The following is a 26,167-nucleotide window of genomic DNA, read 5'->3' as shown; positions in this document are numbered from 1 at the left end:
TATTCTACTACAAAGTTAACAGTTAAATATATATATATATATATACACACACACACACACGTGTATATTTATATACACACACATATATATATATACATAATGTATTGCTCCTTTCGGGGAATTACTGGTATCGTTGGGAAATATATTTTGTTAAAATATTTCATAATAATTATTTATATCTACTGACAGCGCAAGCTCATAGCACGTATGAATCCACGTGACATAAACAGCCAATCACAAAATAATGATTTTATTACACACGGTGAAGCATTCTTTAGGTAAAACGTTTACTAACAGAAATTGCGTATTTCAATACCAAACAAACCTGGTTGTTTTCATAAGTTAATATATAAAGGATTAGTGACAATAAAACATACCGCATGAAACTGTTTCATGGAACTTACTTATAAGCATGGTCGAAGAAACAGAACAGTCACCGACGTCTCCAACTTTTACCGGTGAGTTAGAAATCATTACATTCCTTGAAGTAAAGCTGGTAGATGCAAACAAACTTCCAGGGCGCGATCCTTACAGCCCTTGAAGTATCAAATGGACAGTGTTATTAATATAGTAAGTTAGAACTCCACAAAACACGTTATTTCTATTGTATTTTGTCATATCTTTGAAATGTTTAAAGTATTTTGACGCGACTTTATTAACAGTGTTTCACTTAACGATTTCACACTGGTAATAAAGCTGCTAATTGTTAAAATCTAAGAGTTATTATGTTATATTTCATATTTCTTTATAATATATTTCATGAGTTTGTATTAACTGATAAAAAGTATCTTGTTTTAAATGTTTTAGAATTGATAATAGAATTGAAAATGTTTACGTAATTCACCTGCCTGTCGAGAGATGGCGAGATCTTCTATACATAACTAGAGAATATATTGCTCATCTTTTTAAGAACACTTCAGGACATACGAAACCTCTCAGAACTGAAAGTTTCGCGCTATTTATGGAATGTTTATCGTTATCTAATGTGAATTATTCTGTCACAATATAAAAACGAAAGTTAATCTGGTTAAAAATATTCATCACTATTGATCCACTTGATTAAATTTATAGAAAAATTACTATCAAGAGTGAAGGTAAAAATAATATAACATAGTTTATTTTTTAAAGTTGCTGCTAACGATGTGAAATTTTATAATAACGTTTATTTTTAAATATAAGTAGCCAAATAATATTGTTTGGTTTTTCCATATCATTAGTATTTTGTACCACATCTTCTTTATAAACAAAGTATAAAATAGAACTCTTGTTGAAGGTTGTTCTTCTGGACATTTTTGATACTTAAAAATTATTATACAGTTATTCAGGTATTACAAAAAGTGTTTGATATTAAGACAAATATTTAAATTGTAAAAAACTAACACAATTCTTAATAATGTTAGTAGGAAACCACACTACCGTTATCGTGAAAAAACGGGCAACAATTCTTAAGCTTCTTTTGAAAACAACGTTATTTATGATGATAGAAAAAACAAGTAATTATTTAGAAACAAAAAACCTCCACAAAGATAAGAAGCAATGAAACGGATAAAATGCAGCAGCCACCTGATATTTGAAGAATAGGTAGTTTATATATGTACGTATCAAAACGAATCCATTCACATGATCCGAGTAGAAAACTTGTCTTGCAAAATCGTTGTTGTTTTATTAGCGTAAAGCTACAGAATGGGTTATTTGTGCTCTGTCCGTCGCAGTGAATCGAGCCCTGAATTTTAGTGTTGTAAGTCTGTGAACTTACCGCTGAATCATCGGGGGGGGGGGGACATTTTGCGAAATAAACAAATCTTGCCAATTCTAATGGTAGGAAATATCAGCATCCTCAGATTTAATGGAAAACTTACTTGTTGCTATACAATTTTAATACACAGTGAATGTTCCTTATTGAATAAATACCTTGAGATGTTACCTAGCTTTTGATTCAGCTTTACGACGATGCAATGAAAACCTTTAGGCTACCATATACGAAACAAAATAACATAGCACAGTTTGGGTTTCTGTGAAACGAATGAAATTGAGAGATATTTATAATGTTGTTGTCGATAGAAAATGAGTAACCTGGGTTTGTGTTCGTTTCGTTGCTAAGGAAACCAAGTGTTACAATAATAGAGGTGGTGATATGACCTATTTCCCCATCAAAGAAAGCTTCAGTTTTTTTCTATGTTCTTAGAATATAGATATAAAATAATTCCTGGAGTATTTTCCCTGAAAATATTTATGGTACTTAAAGCTATTTTTTTTTGTTTTGCTTTACTTGTTACAAATTTAATAGCGAATTAAAATCATCGATGTTACGCAAAAGTTCATCGAATCTTGCAAAAAGAGAAAAGTCATTGTATTTTGTACACTCTTCGTTAAAGTTAAGAGTAGAAAATACTACTTATCCTTTAGGGTCTTGTTTGTCTATTTTAGATCACAGGTATATTGGGCTACCTGCTGTGTTCATCGAGGGGAAGCGAACCTTATCGTTGTAAGTCCGTAAACATACCGCTGTCCCACCGGGGAACCCTCTTTATGGACAATTTATTAAAAACTAATTACATTATGTTCGCTATGAAAATAAAGTTCCCTTATAAAGTATACATAGAGTCTTCAATGAACAAAATATTTTCAATTAAGAACTACTCTAACACCTGAATATTTTAATGTTTTCTCTTTAAATTGAACACGTATATTTTACACGAAAAACAAGAACAGAGTGTTTATCAGATTTATTTATCGAAAGAATCACATATTAGGAGTCTACTTATATATTTTACATTGTATGTGTCCATCGAAACTTCACACTGTGACGTCACATTTCACCTTTCAAGAAACACATGAAAATAATTTTTTCAACTTCTCAACTCAAGGCGTCACCAGAGGTCCCTAAAGACACAAATTGTTCACGCTCGAGAAGTTTTGTATCTTTTCAGTGGTTTAACGAAACTCACCGAAACATGTGCATACTCTTGTAAAACTTGATGACAAATATTAAAACATTAATTCAGTAATTTTTGCCACTAGAGTCGCCAAATACATTAAGTAAATTGCTAGAAACTTATACCTCGTTGCTGATTCATCATACATAAAATGTTAACTGTACATAGGATTAAGTTTACATTAAATTTTATTAGTTACAAGTAGAAGACACTACTTTTAAATTTTGTTAGTTGCCAGTAAAGTACACTACGTAAAGCAATTTCTAAATCATTCTTGTTTACAAATATAGCAATCAAAATCACCATAATAAGTCCTTGTAGGGCACTAAAAACAAAACTACATAAACTGATCTACTCCTACACTTGTCTATTAATATTAATTTATGAAACTCGTCTACATTTACTAACTAATACTAAGGATGTCAAATATTTTCAACTTATATAAAACCAACCAAGTTTTAATAGCAAGCATTCAAAAAGCAAAAAAACTCTCATTTAATCAGCTTGCAAATAACTTTTGTTAAAAAATATAAAGTTGAAGAACTTACCTGTTATACAAGATACAAATTTATATTTTATTACAAGTAAATAAACGTTATTATACTGAAACTGTGTTATATATCACCAAATATTCCATTTAAGTAGTGAATTTATGGCTGTTAGTAATAAACTACGTTTTCAGTGAAAAACTAAATTTAAAACGCGTATAAAAAATAACGAAATATATTGGAAACATTTCGTTAAAAACAAGTAAAACCTGTAAACTACATTTGTTCTAACTAGACAACTCAAGGATTTGGTAGTGACTAACTGAAAAGTTCAGTAGGATAAATACTTTTGAGTTGGTGAATTACAAATGATTTCAGCAAAATTCTAGGTCATTAAGTGATGCATAGTACACATCTTTAGATTTGTGAAAAACATACTTAATATATACATGGCGACCGAGGTGTCATTGTACAGGTATACTGTTTGCATGACAGTGAGCTTCAAACACACCCAAGATCAATATTAACATGCCTAGTGTTAGCCACGGATTTCTAAAAATAGGTGAATTATAAACAAGTTATATCGAAACAAGGTTATAAAAATATTCATTTGATGTACTGGTTTAGAATATAGATGTGTGTTATATTTGCCAATATATATAAATATACAAAGAAATGTTTCTACTTTCGTGAAGAACTTGAAACTACCCTAATGAACCCTAAAGTGTATTTTTCTCCATTATTTTATGTGCCCGCTTTGTTTGGTCGCTTCGGTTCTGGAAAACGTTTAAATTTTTACAGTGTCTCAACTATACATCTTTTGGGCTAAATTTCAGAATGAACATACTTACTTTTAACTAAATTCACTTCAGGATTAGAGCAAATCACTGTTTAGAATACTCACCAAGCTATTCCTAATCTATTCTGTGTTTTACGGGCTTTTCGTTGCACGAAGTTCTAAATCGTTTTCATCTTTTTCGTGCGTGCAGCTTCAACCATTACAACTCAACCTTTCTATCCTTCTGGACTCATTGTATTTTTGATGTATTTGTTAGTTATTTGTAATGTAGAAAACGATCTCTCCGTATTCGCGAAGGTCACTGTTATTATTGGAAATAGTAACACTTCAGCAAACCTTGACGATATGGCAAAGTACTTGACTGTTGAAAATCAACAAATTCATAACCAAGTTCCTTTCAAAATGTCCCGATATAAAAAGAGAAAAGTGGTAAAGCTAGTTTTTGAGCACTGATGGCGCAGTGCTTTTGTGTCCTTTGTCGCTAGCACCGTTTAATGTGGTTGTTCAAGTACAGCAAATTTATGTGCGACAGAATTCAATCCTCGAAACCGTACGTCAAGTTTCGCAATCACCATTATTAAATACTTAACCTTTAACTGATATTTTGGTTCCTTCAGTGTTGTTAGTTTTCTTTAGTTTTTCATTATGTCATCTTAGTCACTCATGAATATTGATAATATATCCCATCGGTCAATGCTTTGGAGAAAACACATGTAAAATGTCTAAAACAATGTGAAAGAACAATAACTCCTGTAAGCCTATATCCTAGAGTAATCTTTGGGGTACATCGGATTTTTAACCACATTTCTATAATCTGTTTGTGCACAAACTTGCCTGTGTTTCTATGACTTTGTTAATTACAGAGTTCCGTAAATTAATATATGAATTACATAAAAATGTAAACACAAATGCCATTAATATCCTAATTAATCCCACTAAATCACTTCTGGGATCCCGATGTGTTTTACATAAAAAATAAGTAATTTCGCCCAGTATGTTTGGCCAGTTCTTGACACTAAGTTTTGTAACAGACAAAAACAAATTAAAATTATTCAATAGACCGCAAAATGTAGACACTACCACAGTGTAAACGAACACTTTTGTTTCTAGTGATTTGAATATAGACTTAACTGTTAAAGATCTAAAACGTTTTGTGTTATATCCACGATTATAGTGTAACATGATAAAACCTAAATTTGGATCATAATCTCACTTTACAGGCATAAAGGTTTCTACCAGTTTGCTTTGAATAGTGTACTAGTGTACTTCGAAGTTATTTCTGGGATGGCAATGAATCGAATCATTTTGGGATTTAATATAACTTAAAGCTCTGCTTGTGACACAAAGTTTCCATGTTCGCTTCACAAATTTTCCCAATGTCATCTGAAAACCAAGGTATTTGTAGTCAAAAGTAAGACTTATTTTCACCAGCTCTAGAAGATATTGTCTCCTCATCCACAAACTGTTTCAGAAGTATTGATTCGTCAGTTACAAAAACTACTTTTCTCTTATATACATATTTTCAAATTTTCATTGTGTGTGTAACACAATTGCATTTAATGGACAATTTAGTAAAGATAATCTCGAAAGCAGATCGTTAACGTGAAATTTTAACAAAAATGACAAATTATATATATATATATATATGTATGTATACAAAAAGCCCATAAGCAAGCTGAATTGTTTCTAATTTAACTCTGAATAAATTGGGCTCCCTTCATGGCCAACCTCCCTAAACATACTGTTTGGGCTGCTTGGATTATTCTCACACCAATGACGTTACACGATAGGAAAGTAGAATAAATTGGGCTCCCTTCATGGCCAACCTCCCTAAACATACTGTTTGGGCTGCTTGGATTATTCTCACACCAATGACGTCACACGATAGGAAAGTGAGTCGTACCTTTCAGATTCAGTTATTTACTATTTGTTTTGCTGCTAAGTTCCAGATTCTCATATTTTTCAGAGTTGCTTTAAATTCTGCAAAATCATAAATCCTATTGTTGATCTGAATAATTTATAAAAAAAGCTTTGGTTATATGTTTTTTTTTTTACCTTTTATATAATTCATTCCGAAATTCTGTCTTGATGCACTTTAAAATCGCCTGTATTATTATTATACAGGGGATGAAACTTACTCTAGTATATTTTACTGGCTATACCAAAAGTTAACTTTGATATTCGTTGCACCTTTCCATATTTACATCTTGCCAGTATAGGTTGTTCCTTTTCAATATAACAAAGTTATTTGAACAAAAACAACAAAGAAAAATGTACTTCCTTAGCAGAAACTATGATGAAGTAACTTTTATTACTATAGCCATTAAAAGTGCTTGCGTGATGTAATCATTTAGATAAGTTCAGTATCTGTTCTATAATGTACTCCAGCTTGTATTTCGCTGATCCTTCAGAGAAATATATTGTCTTCAAACTGCGTCATACCGACTGATTTATTGACCCATAAAATGATATTTGCCAACTAACATAAGATATGAAGCAAGATATATATATTTAAATCCTAGCTAGAGATCAGAAATACCAAAAATGACAACGATAGTTAAGTTACTTCCCTTTAGAGCTATCCAGTCTCACCACACACACACACATTCGACAAGTTTTTCGGATTAATTCAAATATTTGTTGAAGTTAAATTCAAAATGATAATAACTTACAAAACAAAATACAATTAAAATCCCTGCTTCTTAACCAGCCGCCCCCAAGTGGCACAGCGGTATGTCTGCGGACTTACAACGCTAGAATCCGGGTTTCGATACCCGTGGTGGGCAGAGCACAGATAGCCCATTGTGTAGCTTTGTGCTTAATTACAAACAACCAAACCTTAACCAGCCAGTAATAATTACTAAAAGTTAGTGGCACAAAAAGTCCGAATAGAGGTAAATAGCCTTATTGTGTTATGACATGTAAATAAATCAAGCTTAAACACATAAGTTTCCACAGTTTTTAACCAGTGTTTTATTTATTACTCACAAGTTTGTAGTTACCGCACACGTTTACTAATATGCCACTTTCGCTAACTTAATTCATTATAAAAATTCTCCTTTTTTATCTAATGAAATTATTATTCCTGTACTTTACTAAATGTTTTATCTTATCTTGCTTCTGACTTTATTACGACATGTTGCTTGCTGAAGATTTTTGAACAAACCTAATGCAAAGCGTATGCTAAACCTAGATTTAGGCTTTGTGACTGCTTTGACTACAACGTATATAAAATGTTCGAAAATTCTCATTAAACTAAAAGAATAGTCTGCATGTGAGAATAATAGGACTAGAATGTGTGTAAAAATACTAGATTACGCCCGAATCATCTTACTGGTACATACCTACACATATTCTAGCATGCGACAAAAAAACCCAAAGTCAAAGAAGGAAGGATTAGGTAAAAACGAGAAACAAAGACATGAAAATTAATGTGTGTGTGTGTGTTTTCTTATAGCAAAGCCGCATCGATTTTAGCATTGCAAACCCGAAGACTTACCGCTGTCCCACCGGGGGACATGAAAATTAGTAGTGTAAATATTAACACTTTTCAAAGTATTTCAATAAGTTTTATTTTAAGATCTGGAGTAGTAATGAATTTTTCACATGTAAGGCTGTATAGATAACAAAGTAAATAATACCTGTTTACCTCGTGTAATAATGTTTTAATCGTAATATGATTCTGTAGAGAAACATATCGTATTTTATGTACCAAGATCCTGAGGTATGATAATTCACTGTTTAATGGGAGCTCATAAATAATAAATTTCTGTTTTTGACAAAATTTTCATCAATTTTCTTTTCAAATTGTGTAAAATAAGGGTTTGAAATAGAAAAAAATAAGTATTGAGTTCACTCGTAATTAAATTTAAACGTATTTGAAAAAAATAATAATTTTGTAACCCTAATAAGGATGGATTAATTACTTTTTTAATTGCTCCTTAACATAATGAAAATATTATTTTTTGAATTAACAGAGATAATGATGTTTATGGTATTTTTATGTCTCTTTACTACTAGATGGTGTGGAATTAAACAAGAGTAACGGGATGTCAAGAGTATTCGTGCATCAACTGAACATGAGGTAAAATTTTCTCATCTTATATTATTGAGTTTAGAAATTGTGCTCAGCAAATGTACCTTCTTTAGCTATGTTGTCCATTTTCTCAAAAAACACTTAGCAGAATGAGACCAAAGAAGACGTCTGAGCTCCATTTCTTTAGTTTTGTTTGTTAAAAATTACACTTAACTTAAAAATGCCTTTTTCTATTTAATTGTTTATATATATATTTTTCTTATTATTAGTAATTACTTGTGTTAGTACCACATGATGAAAATATAATTAGCACAATTTCTCAGTGGGATTGTTCTACATTTATTTTCTAATTATTACTGACATTCACTAATCAATTAGGTAAATTATTTGTTTAAATTATAAACAATAACTTCGGTGAAACTGCTTAATCTCAATGACATACGGACACGAAATATTTAAAGAAGGAGAAGTATTTTGTGCAAATTCACAAAAAATACAAACAAAAACAATAATAACAAATAAGCATAATGATGCACACAGGTTCAAAGAATTAACAGAAAAAATGACCAGTCGAAAAGTAATCGGGTTTTTTATGTTTTATTAATTCTTTGTTTTTTGTGCATTATTATGTTGATGTGTTATTATTATTATTATTTTTTTTTTGAGAATACAAATACCATTAGATCTCGATGGAGTGCTGGGACTGAGGCGTTTAACCCTAACATAATGGTTCATAGTTTATCTTTATTATATTTATGTTCATGAAAGTTTGACAGCAACCCAAGTCAACATTAATTTGAATGGATAGAAACTCTGATCAAAATTATTTAACCTTTACAGTATTAGACTGCTAACTTAGAAAAAAGGAATTATGTACAAACTCGCTAGTTAAATTCTTACTTAGTGTTGAGACTCAAGAAAGATGGCGGGTTTCGATACCCGTGGTGGGCAGAGGACAGATAGCCCATTGTGTACCTTTGTGCTTAACTTCAAACAAACAAACAATCAATCAAGAAAGATGGCCGAGAAGCTGTGTTGTTATCGAATAATAAATTATATAGCAGGATATCAAGTAGTTCAAAGCAGTTGTACTTGAGACCTATTGTTAAAGCTTATCAAGTGTATGATTCACGTAACTCTGACAAACACTTAATCTGACTGTTAGTTTCACTCCCGTACAATAAAGAACAAAACTATTCCTTATTGAAAAAAAAAAAGAAAAATTGCAAGATACACATAGAAACAGAAAGTTCCCAAGCACACTGAATTATTCTCATTTAATTCATTATGCACCACGTGAAGTCATTACTGAATGTACATGAGCTAAGGAAATCGCGTGTATTTATTTGTTATATCAGGTAAATGTGTAGAAAAACCTGCCTGATATATTTTTTCACGAAATAATGACATCAACTTTTATAAGTTTATCTTAGTTGTTATGGAAACAGACGAACGCATGCAGTGAAATATTTGTTTTAGTATCAGCATCATCTCTAACTAGGGGAAAACAACATTGTGATTGGTAAGCTTTGAACTCTTATAACAGATCAAAGTGTAGACAGGATAGTTGGATAACTAACGTATAGAAAACGATGACTTACAGAGGAAAAAATAAAAAGTAATATAACAGTAACATAAAAAACTTTTTATTTAGAGTACTTCTATTCATATATAATTATAAACTTGTAACATAGTTGGTAAATAGCAATTGTTTGTGACCATTTTATATGAAACTAAATAGGATAAGCATATACATGTAAACAGGATAACGTATTCATACACTCTAATTAACTCGAATAATTATGGTATTTATCCAGAATTTTGTAACCATAAGCGCTTGATAAATTATGTATAGGCTTACATAACACATGCTAATAATCATGCACATAATTTTATGATGTACTTTGAGCACAGTAAGTAAAATACTGTTTCTATATTTAAATAAAAAACTAGCAACACTAAATAGGACCTGGAACTACTGAATAAATAAATATATTTATAAAGTACAATTACAAAATACATTTTTATAAGTCTAATAATAATAATATAAAATAATTCACTAAGTTTCCATTTAATTTTCTTTCCAGTATATCATTCTATGTTATATTAGGCCTAGTAGTGAAGGTGTTCGACTCGCAATCTACGGGTTCTAATCCTTTCGCCGAATATGCTCGCCATTTCAGCCATGGGGACGTTATAATGTGACAGTTAGTCCCACTATTCGTTGGTAAAAGAGTAGCTAAATGTGGAACGGCTAACGTAGATAGCCTTCGAGTAGTTTTGCGCGAAATTAAAAACAAATCAAATATTTGTTGTATTTTTTGTCTATACGTTTCCAGCATTCCATTCAAAATACTTCTATATGGTATTCTTTGTTTATACGTTTTCAGTGTTTTATTTGTGGTTTCTGCTATCTGGTGCTCTTTCTCTATTTTATACGTTGCTGGGGTTCTGGTTATATCGACATCAGATTAAAGTGGTTATGGACTGAGAACAGATCCCATGACAGTACTTTTCTCCATTCATTTTTTTCAATGAGCTGATTGGCTTTCAACCAAAGAAATAAATTAAATTTATAGAAGTAATCAAATTACCATTAAGTTCTAAAAGCAGGCTTACCTCCATAGATAAGAACTAAAATATAATACAGTAATGAATATATCTATTTTAAAATACCTTCTCAATTATAATGATTATAACGTATTGATTCATTACTTGAGTACCCTCGCTGTTAGCGACATTTTCGACCGTAAGCACAATATTTGGGTTAGTTTTAAATTCATATACTAGACTAGCAATGAAAAATAATCCTCACAATATTGTATATATATATATATATAACATAAATAGAAAATTAAAAATTGTAAATATATATATATATTAAATATTTTCAGCAATAATGGCAATGAAACTAACTTAAAGAAATAATAGAAGTTAACTTACTTATACAACACATACAATTAGTTATTTGTCTCAAGATACAGTATATTTAATTCCCTGGCTTGAAGTACTGGGTAGCTGTGCATCTGCTGGAAGTTTTACAATATTTTGATAATGTATTTGCTTTCAACGTTTTATCTTGAATCTGTTGTAAAAATTTCAGCAACGAATGTTGTTAAAGCATTATTTTGCTTACATAGATAAACACAAGCTGGTGCTGACCTCATTTTATTAACATAACAGCGACTAAATGCGTGGTTTCTATTATAGACAAGGGTTACAATTTTGTTCAACAGTTTTCAGCACCTCACGATAAAAAAATGTTCCAAAGTTAATGGCTGGACATACATGAATAAAAACATGTTGTTTTTCTAAGTTACAAAAGGGTTACTAGTATTACATTTGCATATTATTTTTCTTTTTGTTTTGAATTTCGTGCAAAGCTACTCGAGAACTACCTCCGCTAGCCTTCCCTAATTCAGATTAGAGGTAAGGCAATTATTCAACAACACTGACCGCCAACTCTTGAGCTACTCTTTTCACCAACGGATAGCTGGAGTTACCGTCACATTATAACACCCTCGAGGGTGTTCGGTGACGGAGATTCAAGCCCGCAACCAGAAGATTGCGGGTTGAGTGCTCTAACCATCAGGCCATAACAGACCTGTGCATATTATATCTGTTTAAATGAGGTAAAAATATTATATTTTTTAATTAATAAAATCAGGAAGATATCATAACGTTAAATGCATTCATTAGCCCTGAAAATAATAATTTACACAAAAATAAATAAATTAAATCCTAATATCTGAAGTATGCATATAAGCTTTCAGACAACATGAGAAGATCCTAACAGAACGGTTTACTCAGAAAATTGTTTGAAGTTAAGCACAAAGCTATACAATGGGCTATATGTGCTTTACCCACCGCCGGTATCGAAACCCGGATTCTAGCGTTGTAAGTCCTCAGAAAATACTATCCAAACACTAAATGGTATGTATTAGAACAAATGTTCAGCTCAGGATGAGAACTGGAGAACTTATAAAAAAAATCTAAATCTTCGACTTAATTACATATGTGACCTAGCATCGAACCCCCCCCCCCAAAAAAAAAAAAATTTACATGCTACCTAAACAAGATCCCCAACATTGGAAATTAATGGTTACCCTAAAAGTTAAAAAACCATCTAAACAGTTTGGTTCACCCGAAGAAAAACTTTGCTCTAATGAAAATATTTCCTAAAGAAGGCGAACGATAAATTTAATCGTTATTGATTACACAAAGAAGCAAGGTTGCATAACAAGAGAGTTATATATTCTCAAGAAAAGACAGTAAATCGTTATTGATTACACAAAGAAGCAAGGTTGCATAACAAGAGAGTTATATATTCTCAAGAAAAGACAGTAAATCGTTATTGATTGCACAAAGAAGCAAGGTTGCATAACAAGAGAGTTATATATTCTCAAGAAAAGACAGTAAATCGTTATTGATTGCACAAAGAAGCAAGGTTGCATAGCAAGAGAGTTATATATATTGTCAAGGAAAGACAGTAAATCGTTATTGATTACACAAAGAAGCAAGGTTGCATAGCAAGAGAGTTATACATATTGTCAAGAAAAGACAGTAATAAAAACGAAAATCTATAGTTTACAAGGACAGAGTAAAAAAACGGTCCGACGACTCGTCGTTTTTTTTTAATTTTATAAATCTACTATTAGAAAATGTATTGTAACAACCTGTTTCTAGAGAGTAAATACGAGGTTGAATACTTTCTGTATTTGTTTTGTGCTTTTTGTTTCGGGTAATAATATCCACACAACTAAGCAGAGTTCAACAAAAGGTAGGGAGACGACTGTAACTCATGTAATAATAATACAATTATTAAAAACTGTGCAATATTCATGAGGTTATATGAATACAAATATATTCCCTTAAAACACACAAAATGAGGATATACGTATACTATTAATTAAGTGTTCGATGTTGAAAATTTTTATATTTGTTTATTCCAACTCGTGTTGTCCTCAGCTCAGCAGATATTTTACGCCGCCAGAGGGAAAGCGAGATGGTCGGAGAAGAAACGGCGCGACTGAAAATGGTTAAACACCTTCAACGACGTCAGAAAGAAGAGGAAAAACGACGGGTTCGTAAAAACAATGCCGTTCATAATTATCGCTGTAAACTAACACATTTGAAACAGTATTTACATCAATAGTTGTTTACGGTAACAGATTACAGGTACGAAATATTTTTAATAACAAGCAATACCTTAGCAATCGGAGGAAAACAAAGTTTCACAATAAAAAGGATAACGATATTTAAGATAAACAACATTGTTCATTTAAAATTGAAAAGGACAAATCAAGCTCCAACACGTCATTCCAAGGTTTTTCACTTTAAACTATTAAACTAAATTTGCAAAATAAAAACGTGTGCTTATCGGATTTGTCAAAAGATACTGTTGAATAAAGAACTTGACTGAAACATCGACAGAACGGACAGCTTTCTGAAAAGTTCAACAAGTACATTACTAACCTTCGAAGCATCTTTAGCAGTGTTGATTACATCGATCTACTAAGCAAGTGAAGCTAAAGCAACGACAAAAACATTGCCCGTCTTGAACATATCCAAAATTTGAAGCTGGGAGGACTGGCTAACAGCTTTTCCGCCAACTTTGATCCTGACGACCTGATTTTACTAAATAATCAGTGTAAATCCACCCTAGCTAAAAGTCTTAATTTCTCTCATCCACGACGTAAACCGAATTTTGTTCATTTTCTTTACCCTTTCGAATTGCTATACAGAAACCTGAAATACCTTCCTATCTATGATAAAGGAACTCTGGATCAAACCAACTATTTTCATTAAGAAAAAAAAAACTTTGCTGTTTCTAATTTTTATAATTTTAACACTAAGAGACATCCTTACCCTCTAAGCCCTGAAGAATTCTCAGTCTTAAAAGAACTGTACGTCACTAAATATAAATATTAACGTTACAACAGTCCGATAAACACAATGCCATCGTGATTCTTAACAAGAAGGACTACTTGAACAAAATGTGGGTGTTTCTTAACGACTTTACCAAATTTAAACATTTTAACAATGACCCTTTATTGCTTACTATCCAACGTGAAAAAAAATCCAAAGCTGCCTGAAAGAACTAAGAAACCAAAAATTTCCTCTTTAGATTTTTGCCTTAAATATAAGCGGCTTTGTTCCTGCTACTGTTTAACTTATATCCTTTCAACTCAAGATGTTGTATAATATAGATATGTAAATGATAATGCATGTACTTCTGGCTCTTTGAGAAAATTAACATAGCCAATATATGTAAATTCCATACTTGTAATTTTAAGCAGATTCGTTGTTTAGTATTTAATTATCAGCTTGATTTATCAGGGGGAATACAAATATAAAACAAAAAATATCTAATGGATAAGCTTTCAGAAACATTCAATAACTTTCCATGAAATATACAGGATCTTAGAAAATAGATAAATAAAACTTTAATAAACTATGTTTAATAATAGAATATACTTTTAAAACAAATCCGTGTATTTTCAGTTTTAATAAAAATGTAGATAGAAAACTATGATTTCGTAAAAATAAACTATTTGGCTTGGCCTTATACCTTATATTTCTGAATATGTTTTGTATAAAAGCTTTTAGTAACCATATCGCTAAAAATCTCAAAACAAAATATTGCAATAACAAATTGAAATGCCATTAAACATGTATAGAATTATGTAAAAGAAACCACCAATCAAACCAAAGAATTTGAATAACAAAACTACTTTCATACATTTGTTTTAACTCTATATTAATAAATCTATGTAAAATGTAGTTCTGTCAGTTCACTTTTCTTTTTATACATTTATAATGTATTAACATGAATCTTACTTTTTACAAATTAGTTTTAATGTTGTTTTTTTATATAAACATTTAATTTAATTAATTAAGTTGATTTAATTGATCTTGAATACTATACTTGTTTTATTTTAGTTAGTATTGATGCCAGAGCCAAACCGTAAACAAATATTATAAAAACAGCATCTTATTATAATCGGTCACGTATGATTTCTTTTTACCGTTCTACAGGACATGGAAATGTTGCAAAGTTATAACCCATGGAATAAACCTGGGGCTGGAGCACCAATGGTAAGCCATTTTACTAAATACAGAAAACTAAGGTATCACATCTCATGATATTTAATCGTGGTTCATATTATTAAAACTACAGCAGCTACCATCAAGTTGTCTGAACTGATTAACTTACTTATTAACGTAAATAAACTTCTAATTGTTACATTGGAAAACGTGGACCTCAAAACTAACTAAAAATATAATTATAATGATATAAACCCTTTTTTTTGGCAAGTAAATAAGTTATAGAGATGCTCTTTACCAAGGTATGAGTAACATATAAATTATATATGTATAGAAAGCCTAGGATATATATATAAAACTTTCTGAAAAACATATTATTTGAATAAGGCAGTTCTACAACTGTACCATATTCTGTCAGCTTAATTTTCTATTTATAATTTCAGTCTTGAAAATATTATTCCACTACTGTGGGCAGAACTAATTATTTTATAATTCTAGCAATATAATTATTCGTTATTTCTGATAATTGGTAAGATATATTTTCAGCAAAATTCAAAAAGAACCAAAATCGTAGAAGAGCATATGGGCAGCAACGACCAACCAAATGATGATATTTTAGGGGTAAGTATAACTGTGTTATAAACAGTTATTGGATTTCATGTTTATGCCAGGCATAAATATAAGATATTACTCAGATGACATATGCAATATTTCCGTGATCTTAAATTCTCTGTTTTATTTTAAGAAAAAATAAAGTAATCACCGTAATCTGATATGATATAAAAATATTTAATTACTGAATATAAGTGCTTAAGTTTGCTCTTGCTTGAAATGCATGTTATCAGAAATTATTAAATTTCCCAGAACACCTTAACTGGGTTTGGTAGGCCTGGAGCCGGTGCTCCTCTTCGTACTAAATCTGGCCGTACAAAGACTCAGATATCCGGAGATCCGGATATCAGGTTTCAGGATGCCCAACATGTTCGTCTCAGCATTGAAAATCAGCTTCGATACAAAAATTCAGACAGAGACAATGTTGATAACACACAAGGTGAGAATCTAGATAATATAAACACTTTATTACAATATATAAATGCTTATTTGATGAGAAAGAAACACCTACAGCATCGAATCTAGACTTGTTAGCATATTTTTTTTCTAATTTAAACAGAATATCTGATAAACAATGATCGCAGGGTTCCGACAACAATAATGTAAATTGTATTGAAAAAAAAAATGAGTGGCAAATAATGATTGTAGAATCCCAGAAATATTTTGTATTTGAATTGATAAGGTACAAAGTTATATATCGTTTATAACAACGACATTTTATGGCATTAAGTTGGTTTCTTCAATTCATTATACAGTTTTTCCATTAGTTCTTAATATCTATTTAACACAAAGTGCATGAAAGTTAAAAATAACTAATATTCGTTGTAAAAATTAAAAGCTCTGTGTTTCTTGGCTTCCAAGTGCTTGTAAATGGATTCCAATAAGACACGAAACGTTTACAAAACTTAACCGAAAAAGGGATTGGCTTGACACTTTGAGACAAATGATTTGATAGGCAGGAATTCAATGTTTGACATAAACCTATTTCATAGTATAATATAATTTTCGCGGTTATGTGAACTACAAGGGGTCAGGACCACATGCTTTATAGTGAGTATCGTTGTCAAATATACAAGGGGTCAGGACCACATGCTTTATAGTGGGTATCGTTGTCAAATATACAAGGGGTCAGGACCACATGCTTTTTAGTGGGTATCGTTGTCAAATATACAAGGGGTCAGGACCACATGCTTTATAGTGGGTTTCGTTGTCAAATATACAAGGGGTCAGGACCACATGCTTTATAGTGGGTATCGTTGTCAAATATACAGAGAATTATGTTTTACTTTTCTTGTGTCAATTTTATGATTCAATTCTTAAAAATGTTGCCTGAAATAATTATGAAACTTTTTCTTTTTCAGAAAAAAAGATAGAACAACAATTGGCAAGTAACAAGCAACAAATGGAGTCAGAAGAATCGGCAAGTATTTAACAAACAGTTAAAAACATTCTAAAAATTATTGTCAATTGGTTAAGATATTAAAGTAATAACTATTATAACAAGTAAAATTATTGTACATTTGTTAAGATATCAAAGTAATAACTACTATAACAAGTAAAATTATTGTCCATTTGTTAAGATATTAAAGTAATAACTATTATAACAAGTAAAATTATTGTTCATTTGTTAAGATATTAAAGTAATAACTATTATAGCAAGTACAATTATTGTCCATTTGTTAAGATATTAAAGTAATAACTACTATAGCAAGTAAGAAGTATAATAATTTAATGAGATCGGCTAAACTTCAAATAAACTATAGTTTAGAAAAAGAGTTTCTAAACGAAACGTTATTGTTACAAAGTAATTCCTTTACTTATTTTAACCCATTTTCTCTTCCATATGACATCAAGAAGGTGAATGTTTTATTAATGTCTTGTCATTTATCTATTTAAGGATATATATATATAAACTCTACACAGATAACTTTAAAAAATCTTTAAATCTTTAAAAAAGATTTATCAGCATATTTTGTAAATTAAAAGTCAGATTCATAGCTGTTTTGTACTGTCTATAACGTATTGTGGTTTTATGCTGAGAAGAAATACGAGCCATGGGGTAAAGGTTGTGGAAATCCTGAGCGAGACGAAGTGGGAAATGTCCGTAGATACAAGTTTTCAACTTCCGTTCAACACGGTGTTCTTGAACCTTCAAGTCCTTCAGAAGATACAGTACGTATATTTTCATCAATCTTTCTCATTAGGTTAACAATAAACAAACAAACTAGCTTACCAGAAATGATGAAACCATTGTTAACTACAAAAAATATCTTTATATTTTTTGACAAAATCTTATAGATATTAATAATGCTTTGACTAAAAATATTAAAAAAAATTATCACTAATTTATTCTATATTTGAAAAAAAACCAACTTATGAACTGGAATTTTCAACCCGAACAACACCTTATGTGCAAATAGGCACACTACAAACTCCTAGAATTCAGGTATAACCACCATTTCTAATTTTAAACTATTGACCAAAATGACGGTCAACCAGAAGCACCCAACACTACAAGGTTTATGTTTGGATTTTACAATCGAATAACGGAATCAACTCTCACTATTATAACTCGCTCACAACTGAGAGTGTGGAGAGTTTTCAACGGTATTACGTTTCAAACTTTAACTGTACGGTGCGCAGCCCGAAACATTAATTGTTATGCTTCGCCCAACAACAATAACGTAAATTATATTGTAAAAGTTATATGAACACCACTATAATATTTAGAAACAAGTTAAACGAATATACTACACGAAGTTTCACCATCTAGTAAAATTCAATTCAATTCTAATTGTGTTCCTTTGTTTATCCGTCATTATTATAGCTTTTTCTAAAAATATTGATTTTGTGAAGAAATAAATATAGTCCTTGATTAAGAAAAATAAGGATAAAATGTAAATGAAAAAGTGGGCAAAACTAAGAAAAGAAACATTAAACGTAACAAAGAAAAACATTTAAATGGTCAACTTTAGTTTTCTTGATTTTTGTACGAAACGTTTCTGTGTTTATTTAAGGGGATAGCTCTTCCTCTGAGTAACCGTGGTGGTAATGGTGCACCTCAAATGACGCTTAGTGGTAACCCTAAAACTCGTCTGCGGAATACATTAGAGGTTTCAGAAATTTCCGGTAGGTTGTGCTTTTTATCTCCTTTTGTCCTTTACATGTGACAAATATATATCGTTTTCTGAAATGTAATTTCTAGCTACGAGTTCTTTTTTTTAACAATAAAAACTGCTGACTAATTACGGTATATATATAATTTGTTTAATTAATTTAATTAGGACGCTCGATTCGCAATCTGAGGGTCGCGGGTTCGAATCCTCCGTCCCACCAAACATGTGACGGTTAATCCCACAATTTGTTGGTAAAGGAATAGCCGAAAAGAAGACTAGCTGCCTTCCCTCTAGTCTTACACTGCTAAATTAGGGAAATTCAAAACCAACAAACAAAAATAACAGCCTGTAAACCATTTAGGGCACTTTGCTGGAAACAATGCAGCGTCACCTATCGAAGGAGAAGAAGATTACAATCCTTGGGGAAAACCAGGAGCTGGAGCTCCTTTAAAGGATAATAGAGCAGTCGGGATGGATTTCATGGAGAAGATGGTATTTATGTTTTTAATTCTGCATATAATAAAGTTGTATCGTGATTTACTGGTAGAAAACACTGAGTTGAAACAGTATAATCTCAAATAAATAAATTGAGGACCAGGAAGAAGATATTTGGCTAATTTTGTCATTTGTTTGTTTTACAAAATTTTACAACTGAATTATTTCTTAGTTGATGCAGAAAATAAAAGAAATTATATATTTTTACTTTATTAATGAGAGTTAAAATATTTTCCACTTTTAGCGCATACTTCAAGAAAACAAAATTTCATGTCAGTACGTAAGAATCTCAAGGCTTTTTTTTTCATTAGAGAATCTCATTAAAAGTTTATTTGTATAAAGTGGTTATTTTTCTTTGTTTAGAACATCCAAATAGTTAATAATCAAAATTCTATTGATTGATTCAGGAAGTAAATCAAACTCTACTTGATGGAAGTTGTATTTGAATCTGGGCCTCTACTGAATTACTTGAGGAGTGAGAAATGAATAATTACCCTATAACCAGAGCGCTTTCGAAAGGTGGACCTTTCTTCTTCAGGAGCAAACTGTTTTCCCCTGAAGAAGAAAGTTTCACTTTTCAAAAGCGCTCTGGTTATAGGGTTTTTATTAATTTCTATCAAGACTTCTTGAGAAGTGAGAAATATTTTTAATAAATCAAGGTTGGTACTTTTTTTTTGCAAAATGTAAATTTTGTTTACTCAGTTGCATAATAAAACTAATTAAAGAACAGAAGAAAGCTCTATTTTCTCCCTAAAAACAACAAAAGGGATTTTTTCAAATACAAAAAGTTATAAATACACAAAATTAAGCCTTTTTCGTATTGTGTCTTCGTAACGTCATACCTGAACCTTTAATCTCTAAATTATGATGTTTCTTAACCCTTTTTGATTCAACGTCACTCTGATCGGATTATTCTTTTACGACAAAATCTTTATATTCACCTTTCTAGCCTAACAATTAACACTTCCCACACTTTTCTACTTTAATCTAAAATGATATAATTTTAAATTATTACTACAACATGGATTAATCCTACACTGAACTAAATTTATTATGGACAATGTGAAGTCCAGTGCTCAGTTGGATCGGGCTGTTTGTGACGCAAAATCACGCATCACAGTTTAGGGCTGTGGGTGTGATTGTTGAAACCCACTATTTGGTCAGACAATAATAGTGGGCGTTGTTCACTAGCTGCCTACCTATGTGTTATCAATTCAAAAGTATGCGCTATCTGCAGATAGCGCTTTGTGTATCTTTGCGCGAAAATTGTGAAACAAATATATCTATTACACCTATCGGCCTAGCTTGTAACTCATAATTATAAAAAACATTTTACGTTACAAAATATCGAAATATATTGTAAAGCCGTCGCATAGAGATATTTTAGATATTTCATATTTCACTGAATGTCAGTACGTTATTTTTGTAAACTAAATATTTTCTGAATGCTTACAGGGATGGTCGATGTCTGGAAATCCGAAAAGGAGGAGCCAAGAATCAAAACAAAACTATCTTCATGACTTACGTACGTAATGTTGAATAAGTTAGACTGCTAAGATAGCTAAAATAATTTTATTTTTGCTTTAGATTTGGCATATAAGGAAATCTGTAAGTACAGTGAACATTTGTTTTTTATGGATATCGCTTCCGCTCACCAAAGATCAACATGAACAAAGTTTAATGGGGATTAACTACTCTTACCGATTATTGATAAACCTGCATGTATTTCTTAAGTTTATAATATAGGTTAAAACGTTTCGATCCAGTCAGAAGTTGTTTTTTTCATCTGATACCTAAAACACTTTGTAATTTTAAAAATGACTTTAATCATTTACGTACTTAAAGACATTGAGATTCACATTTTGTTTTTGCACATGTTGACTCTGATTCTTGTCTGGTGAGCTGTACTTTCGAATATGTTTCGAGAGGCCATCATATAAACCATCTTTAGCAAGGCTTATGATTAACTATATTTACTTTTTATTATAATTAAAGTTTGTTTCTCTTTTTTTTAGTTCAAAAAACGGAAGAGAAGAAGAACCGGGATAAAATGGAAAAACAACATCTAATTGATGATGTAAATATTTCAAACTCTTGCTTTCATTTATGTAGAGAGATTGTTATTACTTTCACTAAACAACAAACATCATTCCTACTTACATCCTGCTTTTAATCTCTGAGTAGTTCAGATGTTTAGTGAACCAATATGTTATGAATTAGGATGTAATTGTATATATAAACTATAGCATAAATGAGTCAATATAAAGCTGTTCTAAACTTCAAGTCTTTCAAGTAATATTCTTATTTATACGAGTTAATTTTATTAATGTGTATATAACAAAATATATGCATTCACATCTAAATTTCGGTTTCCATTTTAAAACGCTATTTCTTAGCTAAGCGCATTCTGTAAGTTAATACGCGCAAATGTAAAACTGAAATGATTTCAAAGTTTCGTTCCTATGAATATTTGAACGTATAGAAATTTTCGCAAAATCGCATCGATGTTACGTAAAAATGTTTCATTAAATATCTAGTTTAATGTGTGTATACTCTAGAGGTATTGACATAAATAACTTAAACACTGTCCGTATAATGTTCACATTTTAAATATATCTTCAGCAACGCGATAAACTTCGCTTTGTCATAAAAAAAAGGTGAATAGATCGTCTTATATCTCTGCATAAGAAAACAAAGGTTAAGAATGGCGCCAAATTCCTTAAAGAAATAGTAGAACTTTACTAAAAAAGTTTCAATAAAGAAGGCTAACGTGAAGACGTTTCAGATATCTTCTGTATTTAGGTCAGAATAAGAAATGGTTACATTTTGTGTAAAATTCATTTGTTAGGATGTTTGACGTGGGTTGGGGTTGATTGGTAATACTTGAATCTCCGCAGTTGACAGAGCTTTAGATATGGTAACATTGTATGACAAATGCTATACAAAAATACTTCAGGGTCTTAAGAAAATATAAATGCAGCAAACTCATCATACTCAGCGCACCGATTACTTCTGTCATGGTGCACAGCTTCAGTTCCAGTTGTTAACTGAAACAGAACAAGAAATACTAAACTTACGTTTAAACTTTGCTGTTACCCCAACAAAACTCTAAAAGACTAGAAGATGCAGTCAAAACTTCAAGAGAACATCTAGATACCTGACTTGTGCCTTCCTCAGAAATACCAAGAAACCTAAACCTAACCTCCCTAGACAAGAACAGATCGTCTTCTACCTCTGTATCATCCAAAATGAGACAACAATACTTCTTCCTCAGATAAAAGAAACAGTAAAGTCATTGGAAAGTTTAAAGAACATTCACTCTACGGAAAACGACACAATTTTCACAGACCCGTTGTTTAGACACATATAAACCAGAGAGAAACCAGAACAACATAATCAACCAATGAGATTCCAGTACCAACCATTTATAACTCACATCAAACTTCTTATGCAACCATTATTCCTTTTTATCTGAAGATGGAAGACTCCCGAAACGTCACCATCTTAGCTTTCTTTATTGAAAGTCTTTCAATAAAGTTCTGGTGCCTATGTAAAGTAATTGGAACTCATTTTCATTGTTTTCATTGTTGAATCATGTATATATACTGCCTAAGTAATCGATTGCAATACAGTGGGCATATTAAATGATTACAACAAATTAAACAACACGAAACCGATTGCTTGTAATGAGTTAACTCACATGTACTTTAATACTTGTATGAAGGCCAAAAAAAAATAACATTATACAGTAGAGACGGCTGATATGGGTATTAAAAACGTTTATTTAAAATACTAAACAAGTAACAACGTTTCTATCTACTTAGATCATCATCAGGTTAAGAATGACTTTTGAAAATATGATCGTTATTGATAGGTATAAAATTGTAGGTGGCATTGTACATACGTTATTTCATTCCGATCTCGGGGAGGGGGGTGCGGTAGAGGGTTACGCCAGGCGATTAACAGAGAAAAAGAAAGATGGTAGAAAAAAAAGAATAATAGGAGAGTAAGCGAGCAAGTCGGGACATGAGGTGGAAAACGCAGAAACGCGGTATGTGCAAATGGAGGAGAAAACCGGAGAAACATTGGTGAATACTGATCAGTCTATGTCACGGAGTGGAGATAGTGGGGGAACTGGCAATGGATATTGCGAAAATTAGGAATCGGGATAGATAAATAGGAATAGAGGGGACATCAACAGCGGGATTGTCAGCTGGGAGAAACATGATATAAAGGTTCGGTAGGTGCTCATCTGGTGTACGTGGCATTATATATACCTAATGGTATATTATATTGGTAGCCACCAGTGTAATATCATACGTGTTGTTTTAGTTAGTTGACTTCATCATTAAGGTTGTCGAGTGGGACAATATAAATTAATACAAGATCTCACATGGATCTATTTTGAGATTTGTTCATTTTTTATGCAAAAGATGTGATTACCTAATTAAGAAATAAATTATAAAATTACATAAATTATAAAATATATTTATCGTTAAGTGTGTATGCAATGCTACAAATGAATGTGCTTGGTAAAATAACAAACAAATCGTATGTTTCAAACAGTATAAAATAAAAAGCAAAATACCAACACTGATCAATGATGGGAAAATGGTATATTACACACAGGTAAGATTATAAAAAAAAGAAACATCAATCTTTTTTTTAAGGGGATGGAAGTGGTATCTTGGATTCGAGAAAAGTCCGTTGGTCGTCCGAGAAAAGACCCGGTAACTGGCGAATTACTTAACCATTCTAGAGGTGTCTCTGACGTCACCGCTGCAGTAAGTGTACTGAATCATACGTTTTGTTGTTCGGCCATTCAGGATGGAGAGATATAAATACAAGGCATTGTTTGTTTTTCTTTAAAGCTGAGTAAAAGCAATGAGAACTACTAAAACTATTTATCATTTTCAACAACAAAGAAGGTAAATACAAGAAAATATCAAATGTCTGATCTCTCATATTATGTGAAATAGTTTGATGTAAAATAGTCACCAAAGAAAAATACAAACTACTTTAGAGCATGAAAAATGAGCAACCGTTGTTATATATATTAGTTACTTATATAGATCTGAAAACAAACACAGCTTTTGAAAGGTTTTTGCTGTAAAGGTATCTGGCTAATTTGTTTTTTTTATTTCTATGAATAGAAACTAGATATCAGACGACTTAAGTCCGATCAAAGTGAAGAGTACCATAATTACTTAACTCAACAGGCAGAAGCTCGTCGACGTCAGCGACAGGAACAAAAGGAACGAGAGATTTGTGAACAAAAGCAGGTTTGTGATGAAAACGCTACTTAACATCAGAAGTATTACATGTGATACTAACGTCACTTTTGTGCAGTATCTGTTAAGCAAGTTGCTGTATGCAAAGCAAAAGTATCAGTGGTATCCGATAAAGATGCGGTTGAAAAATGTTTTTTAACTTAACAATGAAGCTGTTTCCATGGTAAAAGAAGGGTGACATCTAGTGATTCCTTAGAACATGATCGATCTAGCATCCAGTATATATTAATAATTTCTGAATAATAGCAAATTATTTAAAATAAAACTAAACAAATATGCTCTTAATGAAGAAAATTAATATTGAAAATTTCTCCATCAAAAATAAAACTGGCAATAACATCTTTAATTCCGTATTTAGTAACAGACAAATGTAGTAAATTAAAGATGAATTATTCCTCATGGAAACTTCAGATTGTTGTAATATATGATAATGGCGTAGTAGCAGCAATTTACCAAATAAACGTTAAGAGCATGGAAAGAAGCATAATTTACTTTGTATAATGCCTTAATTGTCGAAGCATGTTATGCTAGTTGTCAATTGATGTGGTATTAAAACTATTACTAATCTTATGATCTGATATCACACCTATTGTCAACTAACACCACGTGGTTGGTATTTAACGACGAAAAAGAATGCAGGAGGCTGTGAAATTACAAGTACAATTTCATCTTTATGATTCTGTCAAAACAATCTACTGTGAGATACCCCCCCCCCCCAAACTAAACTTCAGGACTGCGGCAGAATTGACAGTTAACCACAAAAACAAAGAGGTCAGGGTTATTCTAAAATTCAAACGATTGCGTACATGAATAGAGTTAAACGGTAATATTCAGAGAAAGGCTTTGAAAAAATAATAGTTTTCTTTGTATTTCACAGCATCTAGACACGTGGAATTCCTTGTGGGGTAGAGGTGGCAGTGGTGCCCCTCTTGACCCTAACAATCATCACAAACCTAACTTTGAGTCGTTATTGAACAATTCGTATCCTGGGGTAAGTAATTAGAATTATACATATTTTAAATTTTTTTTTTAGTTTTCCATGTTGCTTTCTCCACACAAATGTTTATTGATCGTTTGAACAATCGACTTAGTTTACCACAGTTACTGGCATAGAAGATTTGTCTTTGTTTTGTAAAACATTGAAGACTATTATAATGCTACAAGTTCTGATTGATCTTTCAAGTGTTAGAACTGATTATATCTGTAGCACTGACAATGGTTCAAATTGTGATCGATCGTTCGAGTGTTGGATTACATCTGTAATATATCAAGAGAAGTTTATTGCACCGGTTCCAATATTTTATTGTAACTAAAACTATGGGTTCAAAGTGCGGACTCTGGAGAAGC

General features: G+C 31.4%; 1 protein-coding gene across 5 annotated transcripts in view; it reads left to right on the top strand.

Moving 5' to 3' along the window:
* Positions 1–235: 235 nt before the first annotated feature.
* The window catches only part of LOC106460011, a 33,204-nt gene continuing 7,272 nt past the window's right edge, over positions 236–26,167 (top strand). The window contains exons 1-15 of one of the 5 annotated variants that reach the window (XM_022386607.1): positions 236–458; positions 8,244–8,307; positions 13,228–13,342; positions 15,298–15,357; positions 15,853–15,927; positions 16,171–16,357; positions 17,280–17,338; positions 17,962–18,090; positions 18,936–19,047; positions 19,396–19,526; positions 20,985–21,054; positions 21,545–21,606; positions 24,200–24,313; positions 24,683–24,811; positions 25,698–25,811. In XM_022386607.1, coding sequence (XP_022242315.1) covers positions 413–458; positions 8,244–8,307; positions 13,228–13,342; positions 15,298–15,357; positions 15,853–15,927; positions 16,171–16,357; positions 17,280–17,338; positions 17,962–18,090; positions 18,936–19,047; positions 19,396–19,526; positions 20,985–21,054; positions 21,545–21,606; positions 24,200–24,313; positions 24,683–24,811; positions 25,698–25,811 — 1,467 coding nt within the window. In that variant the 5' untranslated portion in view covers positions 236–412. Of the gene's footprint in view, positions 459–7,034; positions 7,118–7,462; positions 7,624–7,699; positions 7,757–8,243; positions 8,308–9,660; positions 9,782–13,227; positions 13,343–15,297; positions 15,358–15,852; positions 15,928–16,170; positions 16,358–17,279; positions 17,339–17,961; positions 18,091–18,935; positions 19,048–19,395; positions 19,527–20,984; positions 21,055–21,544; positions 21,607–24,199; positions 24,314–24,682; positions 24,812–25,697; positions 25,812–26,167 lie in introns of those variants that run through there. The other 4 variants (XM_022386609.1, XM_022386606.1, XM_022386608.1 and 1 more) reach the window with 4 other exon arrangements.

Source organism: Limulus polyphemus, unplaced genomic scaffold (assembly GCF_000517525.1).
Source record: "Limulus polyphemus unplaced genomic scaffold, Limulus_polyphemus-2.1.2 Scaffold693, whole genome shotgun sequence".
NCBI lineage: Eukaryota > Metazoa > Arthropoda > Merostomata > Xiphosura > Limulidae > Limulus > Limulus polyphemus.
Note: the sequence above shows the minus strand (reverse complement) of the source record. Positions and strands in the feature narration are given on the sequence as shown.